The sequence below is a fragment of the Gossypium raimondii genome, chromosome 3 (genome assembly GCF_025698545.1).
Source record: "Gossypium raimondii isolate GPD5lz chromosome 3, ASM2569854v1, whole genome shotgun sequence".
NCBI classification, from domain to species: Eukaryota; Viridiplantae; Streptophyta; class Magnoliopsida; order Malvales; family Malvaceae; genus Gossypium; species Gossypium raimondii.
The window spans coordinates 27,523,920-27,532,974 of record NC_068567.1 but is presented as its reverse complement, the minus strand read 5'-3'; the positions used below and the strand labels follow the sequence as shown (position 1 = coordinate 27,532,974).

General features: G+C 32.2%; 1 protein-coding gene across 1 annotated transcript; it reads left to right on the top strand.

Annotated features, from left to right (window-relative positions):
* Positions 1-862: 862 nt before the first annotated feature.
* On the top strand, positions 863-6,999 carry LOC105793970 (membrane-associated 30 kDa protein, chloroplastic). Its single transcript, XM_012622897.2, has 11 exons — positions 863-1,153; positions 2,554-2,675; positions 2,787-2,897; positions 3,136-3,200; positions 3,282-3,363; positions 4,055-4,129; positions 4,376-4,446; positions 4,537-4,619; positions 5,417-5,481; positions 6,166-6,240; positions 6,730-6,999. Exons 1-11 carry the CDS (start codon positions 1,006-1,008, stop codon positions 6,835-6,837), a joined length of 1,005 nt encoding a protein of 334 aa, XP_012478351.1. The 5' UTR covers positions 863-1,005; the 3' UTR covers positions 6,838-6,999.
* Positions 7,000-9,055: the final 2,056 nt, after the last annotated feature.

The window sequence follows — 9,055 nt, the reverse complement described above, 5'->3', positions numbered from 1 at the left end:
TACTTTTTTTCTTGGGTTGGTATCTAAGTCAATTAACTTTGACTCAAGAATGGTTAACTTTTAATTTGAATTTTTTAGATTTTTATATATATTGAATTATTTATATTCCATATAATTATATATTATATTATAAAATTTAAATTTTGAATTTTATATATTTTTCAAATAATCTTTGAATTTATTTTTAGAATTTTTAATTTATATATTTGAATTTATATCAATTTCATATAATTAATAGATTATGAAAATGATTTCTTTTATATTTTATGAATTTTAACACATTCTAAATTTTTTTATTTTTAGTAATTTTTCCTCTATATATATTTGGAATTATTTGACAAATAAATGGCAATGCTTATGTAGTTTTTGTGCCACATTGCAACTTTTAATAGTTTGAAAATTTCTAAGTGGATATAATATTTTGAAGTGATTTAGATAACGAAAGTATAATTTATGTATAACTTTTAATAAAAAAAAATTAGATATCAAGATGAAAAAAATATACATTAGGTACTACAAGACAAGAGGTATCCTCTTTTCTATAAGATTGTGCACAATAGACTAATGATCGATTCTTTTTTCTCCAAAAACCCTACACAGCAATCGTAGCACACTATCCTCCTTCTCCTTTTTCTCGTACTTCTTATATCATGATAGGTGAACCGACATTTCTTTCCACTATCTTTTTTTTCCTTGTTCGACATATATTATCATCAATTATATTTCAGCTAAATAAAAGCCCCAAAGTCCACCTAGTGTTTTCAAGAAATGAATAATAAAAAAATTGCTGAAAAATATTTCTTTTTAAATAATAGGGATCAAGCCAAACCGGTTTATTTTTTTTCCTTTGGCAACAAGCGGACCGAATTTAAAGAGAAAAACAGAAAGTAAAGAAAAATCTGAAAACCCAAGAACGCCTATTGGGAATGTAACTGATGTGATATCATCATCTCATTTCTCACAGCAAAACCAGCCTTTCAAATTTTCTTCATATTAACACTAAAAATGGCTGCCAATTCTCAAATATTTACAGGATTGACCCTCCCTTTCAAACCCATTGCTTCTTCTTCTTCTTCGTCTTCAAGCTCCAGTAACAGTACTTGCATTCGTTGTTTAGTTAAGAAACCATTAACTTCTTTCTTTAATGGCGGAGGTACTCTTTCTTTGGCCTTTTTCTTACTTCCAATCTTCATAAATTCTTCTACAAATTTTTGCTTGCTTTTGAGTTGGTTGTGCCTTTTTGGAACTAAATTTTATTTCTTGTTATGGAATATATCAAATGTGTGATTTTTCTCTGAAAAACTTTGCTTTTCATTCTAAATTTGTCAGTCATTATGTTTTTGATTGCTTGATTAGTGAGAAAGAGTGTTGCCATCAAAGGTTAGTCCATAGGTTGATTGACTGAGCAGCTTAACTCAAGGGGAACTCATAATTTTCTTCAACCTCAGCTTTTTCTACGGATGATGACATTCCAATTTTTTATTTGGGTCATTTGCTAATGCTTTTGTTCAATCTTTTAGGCTTTGCTTGGTATGAAGGACTGGAAGGTGTGATGATGGGAAATTTATTAATCAAATTAGAACCAAAGTAGTCTAACCATTATATTAACAAAGTTTTCAATCCGCACTCCTTTACATCGTTCGTACCAAACAGAGCTTAAGCTGAGTTAAGTGGTGAATCAAATGGGTTCTTAAAGACTTTTATATCTCTAGCTCAAATAAAAATCTCGCTTACCTAGTAAAAAAAGTAGGACCAATTCTCAGGCTTGACTTCAAACTCGATTATTAAGGCATGAATGGTTTTTCCTTACTTTTGAGTTGGTTGTATTTGTTTGGAACTTGGGATATCAAATCTATGATTTGTTCTTCAAAATTCTTTGCTTTTCATCGTAAATTTACAGCCATTGTTGTCCTTGGTAGCTTGAGTAGTGAGAAGGAGTGTTGCCATGGAATGTTAGTTCATAAGTAGATTGCCTAAGCTGTTTACTTAAATGGAACACATAATTTTCTTAAAGCTCAGCTGGTTTTATGGATGATGAAATTCTTTTGTTTATTTGGGTCATTTGCTAATGGTTTTACATAAAGCTCTAAAGCTTATTTAAGTGGTGTAGCAAACGGATTCTTGAACACATTATATTCTTGAAGCATAAATGGTGTATTTCGTATGTGGATTACAATATTTAGATGATTTAGATGTCAAAAAGTTAAAGCAATTCATTTATAAATTGGTGCAATTCCCCTAAAATTATGTAAGGTTCTGAATAAGTTTTTTTTTTTTTTGCTTTTCATGTGATGTGAGTTACCATCTTTTCAATTTCAATTTTCTGTATAACTTTGTCACCCCTTTTTTCTATTGTTTTACTGTTTATTTGCATTTTGGTTGATGGTTAAGGAGTAATATGAACGATGGAACTCCAATGAATAAGTTTTCATTTTAGTACATAACAGTATGAATTTCAGAGGACCGTCTAACATTATCTAAAAGGGCTAAACACTAGTACCTAAAGTAGGTTCAACTTATCCTTTTAGTTGCTATTTTTGCTCCCTTAAACAGTGGCTGCCCTAAAAATTACAAGCATAAGGACCCTTCCAGGAGGATCTCATTCTCGTAGAGGAGGTGCAGGTGCCATTGGCACTCGCATGAACCTTTTTGATCGGTTTGCTAGAGTTGTTAAGGTCAGAGTTTACGAATTGTTTATATGCATTCATGTGAAGATACTATGATTTATGATTCCAAATTTTGATGTGTTATCTCAATAACTTGACGCAATTCACTGATAATGGCAGTCATATGCAAATGCTCTCCTAAGCTCTGTTGAAGACCCAGAAAAAATCTTAGAGCAAGCTGTGATTGAAATGAATGATGACTTGGTGAAGATGAGACAGGCCACAGCACAAGTAAGCCTCATTACCTTTATTTTTTTTTTATTTTTTAGTTTCTCGAGTTTCTTTCGCCTTCCGTTTCATTGTTTTCTTTCCCTTTTTATGCTTGATTGCATTGCATATGTACTCAGGAATAGATTCCAAGATGGTCTTAGAAGTTTATTTTTGTTTTACAACTTTTTATTGTGCTGTTTCAGTGTAATTTTCTTCCCAAGTTTTTATATGCAGATGTGATCCTTTTTCTTTTTTGAAGGTATTAGCATCTCAAAAGCGATTGGAAAATAAGTATAAAGCTGCACAGCAGGCTTCTGAAGATTGGTAATTGATTGAGGATATTTTTTCTTTAGTTTTCGGAGTATACGAGTGTTTATGTCCCTATTGAGTTCTGATTTCATATAGGTACCGTAAAGCACAGTTGGCTCTTCAGAAAGGAGAAGAAGATCTTGCACGTGAAGCCCTCAAGAGGCGTAAATCTTATGCTGTATGACCATGTTCTGACTCTTCATTTTTTTTTTGAAGTATTTGTGTCTACTAACACCCATTTCATATCTGGACATATGGGGATGTGACCCTCCAAATACATGAAAATTTTTAAAAAATTGAACATATTTGTATTAGATACATGTCGTATCCGACACACACATCCAAGTCTCTAGATGTCATCTTGCTGTAGAGTGTTTTCGAGCATTCTTATAAAATTTTCCAATATCTACAATTTCTTATCTAAATTATTTTGTATGTTGAAATGCTTGGGGAAACTGGAAAGTTAGATTAATAAGCATAGCCGATTAGCTGGTGTGATTAGATTTTTATATTTTGCAATTTCAATGTGAGATAAAGGTTTGATTTGTGGTTGCTATAATGAGAAACTGATCTGTTTTATAATGTCGGGATTGGGGTTTAGGGTTCTAGTGTTTTTGGTCAACAGATAAAATTGTATGCCAAATGAGGTTCATGGCATTGCAACATAGGCTTGTTCCGACAACATCAAGTTACACAAACACCAGTGGACACAATAACCCTATTGAATTGCTTAAACAGTGTAACTGATAGTTTCCTACAGATTGAAAACATTTTTTTTTCCGGTTTTACAACCTGTTATTTTAATTTGAAGTTCCTAAAGTGGTTAGCTTTTTCAATTGGCAAACAATCATTTTTTCTTTTTGTTTCAGGATAATGCTAGTTCGTTGAAAGCTCAACTTGATCAACAGAAAAGTGTAGTTGAGAATCTCGTCTCAAACACTAGGGTAAATATCTACTCGTCTTTGCTACTATTGATTTCGTTGCAATATTATTCGTTTAGATAATTTGGTCTTCTTATTTAGAATATATCATGAGAATATACCTTGGATTTGGATACTTTTAAAAAAAACAGTTGGAGCAATATAGGATGAAAAACTTGATAGATACATAAGAAGTAATACATTTATCTTATTATTTACACATGGATGGATTTGTTGGGGTTTCATTCCCTTAATTCAAATTTTGTGTAGCTTTTAGAGAGTAAGATACAAGAGGCAAAGTCAAAGAAAGACACATTGAAAGCTCGGGCTCAGACTGCACGGTAGTCTTGACTATTCTCTTTGTTACCTTTGTTTTTCTCTGTTTTATCTCATTGTACTTGCTCATTGTGAGTTCTTACATCTTTCTTCAGAACTGCAACAAAAGTTAACGAGATGGTTGGAAATGTCAACACAAGCAATGCTTTATCAGCTTTTGAGAAAATGGAAGAGAAAGGTGAGCTAAATCTTAGGTTGGAAGGTTTTTTTCGTAAGTGAGCATCCTGTCTATTCGTGCTTCATATTTAGCAAAGATTTTGAGTTTGGCATGATGGAAAGTGCACAAAATAAAGCTCTTTTAGCCCTGCGATATTTCTCTAGCAGAATCGAACTTAAACATGAAAATGTTATCCAATCAAATTATTGGGTGATTTCTTCTCCACCATTTTCACAGTATCTCCAGTTTAAGTTTAGGATGTTGAGGTGTGAGGATGCTTCCTCAGTTGCCAAGGGCTGTGAGGATATTCAGACTAGGGTGTAAATGTCAGATATGAGTACTTTTCTGATATGGGTATGTTTGATTTTTTAAAGGTTTTTCTGAGCATTTGGAGGGTCCTTTTAAAGTCATATTCTGATACCCAAGTCCAAAAATGCGTTGGACATGGGTGTCACATGCAGGTAGTTTAAGAAAATTGGAGAATTGGAGCAACATCAGTGAGGAGTTTTAAAGTTTTGACGTGTGTCCTTTTTGGCCTAGCCACTAGTTATGAAATGTTGCACTTTAATCAACCATCATTTTCAAACTAAACATTTCATAAGAAATGGAAGTGTTTGTAATATTATAAAAACTCATCCTTGTCACACACCTGATGATTGGTGATTCTTTTGTGCTAAATGCAGTCACGATAATTTGAGATTGAAATCTCTTGCATCTCTTGGTCAGTCTATAAGAACTGGAATACTTATTTGATCTGAAGTTGCCTTGTCTTTCTTTTTTTTTCCTTTTATCATTCCCTTGCCTTCTTATTTTGACAGTTATGGCAATGGAGTCTGAAGCAGAAGCTCTTGGGCAATTAACCACTGACGATCTTGAAGGGAAGGTAGTGACTTATCCATCGCCTAGTTTATGTTCTGATTTAAACTTTCTATGGCCAAAATTCTATGGCCATCATAGACAAAGTATTAACAGCATTAATGGCCTGTTGATATCATAACTTGAAATGTTGATTTAACTGTAGATTTATACTCTGACTCAATCCAAATATGTCTTTTGACATCCTCAAAGGATCGGAAATACAGAAAAGGTTTTTCTAAGTTCCCTAAAAGAAAATGGAAAGTAAATTTGATATGGTAGCCATTGTTTTCTTTAGTCGTGGATGAAGCAGACTATGTTATTAGGGATAGGTAAAATTTTAATGAATTTAAGATAAAAATGATTAGAATTATAGTTACTTACCACATTACTAGGATTTTGGTGTCAGTATTGTATTTGGGTATGTTCCTTTCAATTTTTCGAAGTTTTCCATGTATTTGGAAAGTTTTGGAGGACTATTTTCCTGTATCCAAGGCTGGATATATGCCAGATATGAGCACTTAAAGTTCTAATATGGGTTTTTCAAGAAGAATAAAACGTCAAGGAACTGTAGATTCGTATTAAGAATACAAGACTCCTTTATACGGAAGTTCACATTTGTCTAACCTGTTTTTGATTATGCATCGATAGTTTCTTTCTACAAAATTCACTAGTTTCTGTTCTTGAAGAGACAAATTACATAAATTTGCAGTTTGCATTACTAGAGAGCACATCAGTTGACGATGATCTTGCAAATCTGAAAAAGGAACTCTCCGGTAGCTCACAGGTATGTCTCATTCTTATTTGTGCAAGATGGATTTATGTATGATGGGATTAGTTTTCTCTCATAACTTTTCTTGGACTAGGCTTTTACCGAAAAGAAAAACAATATGAATTGAACATTCAGAATTGTTCTAATGCGTCTTGTTTTTCCTTTCCTCAGTCTGTTTTAGCTTATGTTATATGGACTTGGCTGTAAATGAGAAATATGGATATTCAATTTTTATTTTTCTAAGTTTTTCATGTATACAGAGGATGGTAGATGCATTAGATACAAATATTGGACATTGGTACTTTTTAAGAAGAAATGGTTTTCTGTATATTTGGAGAGTCTTTGGATATCATATCCTTGTATCTATGTCTAGATATACGTGAGATGCGAGTGTCAGATACAAGCTTAAAAGTTTTCCGAAGTTGTTGTTCAGGAGGAATCTGTTGATTTCAACCTTTGTAAAAGGTTATTAAATTTCAGTTCTCCAATTGTTTTGATGAACAGAAAGGGGAGCTCCCACCTGGAAGAAGCACAAACCCGAAGCTTCCGTATCGCGATGCTGAAATTGAGACAGAACTTAACGAACTGAGACAAAGGGCAAAGGAGTTTTGAAGTTTCCAATGGGTAATATTATTAGTTTCAAGTACACAAATATTTGTATGATTATGCACATAGGTCTCTGCAATTTGTGTATCCCAATCCACTATTCAAATATTCGAATATCTACTTTGACCAGTGAATTTTTTAATTTATTCAACAGATATCATCAATTCACTTCTTAGTCCAAAATTATATAAATTTATAATATGCTTCGAGAGTGAAATTCAAAGGATATTGCGGTGACTGGACAAACCACGTAATTATGGAATAATTATTAACACTTAATTTCCACTATCACTTTATTTAGTTTTTAAAAGAAATTGACAAAACTATTCTTTTAGACCATAACTAAATACTTGAGTTCTATTTATTTGTTCGCAAAATCAACCTTTTATGTATTATAATTTCTTAAAACAAAAACAAAAGGAAATAAATGTTAGTTGTACCGGTAAGATATACTACACGAACACGCATATTCAAACTTTAAGCATAATATTATTAAAATTTTAAAACGAATATAAAGAATACCAAGAATATTTTGTTTTATTAATAGTTTTAATGGATAATTATTTGATACACTATTTGTGGAGTTTTTCAAATTACACAAACGGATTAAAAGTGAAACAAGTGTCACACATATTATAATACAAATCCAGAATAAATATCTTTTTTATTGAGATAAGAAAAAGTCATCATGATGTAAATTCAAGTGTATGTTCAAACATACGGAGGCATTGACACATTCAAAATCCTAAACTCCCTTACACTTACGCCCTTCCCTGTTCACATTAATTTTCCTCTGCCTGCTTCAAAACTCCTTGGTCAACACGATATCTTTCATAAGCGCTTACTAACATATATATTCTAAACTATTTTACTTCCTACAAGGTTCAACTCCAACAGCCACCTCCCCTATATATACACTTTCCATTTCATCTACAAAAACAACAACGCTCATATATTTACGTTTCCAAAGAGTTTCAGGCGAACCATTTTGGAAGATGAATAGCAGAAAAGTAAGCACCCTTTTCATCATTCTTGTAATCTCATTGCCCATTTTGAGCCATGTTGGAGTGGAAGGTACAAGAGTGTTACCTGAAGATTTTGCCAAGGCTAATCATCTGCACACATACTCGTCGTCGGTTTACGAGAAGGCCAAGTTCACAATGTCCTGCTGGCTCCAGCGCTTGGCTTCGGGGCCAAGCCCTAGAGGACCTGGTCACTAGTATCTTTCAAGTTGAACGATCCATGTATAACAAAGTATATGTAGTCGGTGTTATAATTTATTATTGTTTCATTTTTCTTTTTTTACTTTTTTAAATTGATAGATTCATATCTTTATGATTAAGTTGATATTGGATTCAATCTAGTTATAAAATTATTAAATGCATATTTATTTTGCAGAGCAAAAGAAATATTATTATAAGGATATTCATTTATAAATACATATTATTATAAGTATAGAAGAAGATAAAATATCTTTAGAATAATATTTCTTTTGCTCTGCAAAATGAATATGTATTTAATAAATTTACAACTGGATTGAATCCAATCAATGAATATGTATTTATCTTGATAAATATTATATTAATTTAATAGTAAAGTAATTAAGTTTAATTATAATTGAATTCTCTAAACTCTCCTTATATAAAGAGAGTATTGGGTCATTATTTTACACACTTGAATTCAAGAGAAAGTTGTAGAGAGAAAATAATTTTCTAGCGATATTTTTTTTATTTACAACTTGACCTAAAAGTTTAGAGAAATTGCTAAATTACGCCATTGGTAATTTTTGTGAAAATTTTCTAATTCGAAGCGAGCCCACACTCGGTAGGCTTGAGCTTGAAGATAGCGAATAAAACTACTTGGGCGAAGCGCTCATCATAGACGAATAGAAAAGGTACAACTTTGATTAAGTGTTTATTACTTTCGATATCACAACCAAGATCTTGTTTTGGAAAAAAAATTAAAACTCTGTTTTCCCTAAATTTATTTTCCGCTGTGTTTTCCAAACTCGTTTTTTCCAACATGCTCATATTTCTTTTTCTCTTTTTTTTTTTCATCTTCTCCTTTCTAACCTAGAAACCCTAGCCATCCCCTCCCTTAAAGATATCACGACTTCCTACTTCAAGTCACAATTGGTGAGCATTGTTGTAACACACTTATACTCGACCTGAAAATCGAGTCAACACATCAGGATGTCACATTCATTGCTAGAACAACTTCTATT

Excerpts from the sequence above, each read along its gene's own strand:
- LOC105793970 (XM_012622897.2), top strand. The coding sequence starts at position 1,006 with ATGGCTGCCAATTCTCAAATATTTACAGGATTGACCCTCCCTTTCAAA. Across the intron at positions 1,154-2,553 it reads TTCTTTCTTTAATGGCGGAG|TGGCTGCCCTAAAAATTACA; the intron begins GTACTCTTTCTT and ends TCCCTTAAACAG. Across the intron at positions 4,447-4,536 it reads GCTCGGGCTCAGACTGCACG|AACTGCAACAAAAGTTAACG; the intron begins GTAGTCTTGACT and ends ATCTTTCTTCAG.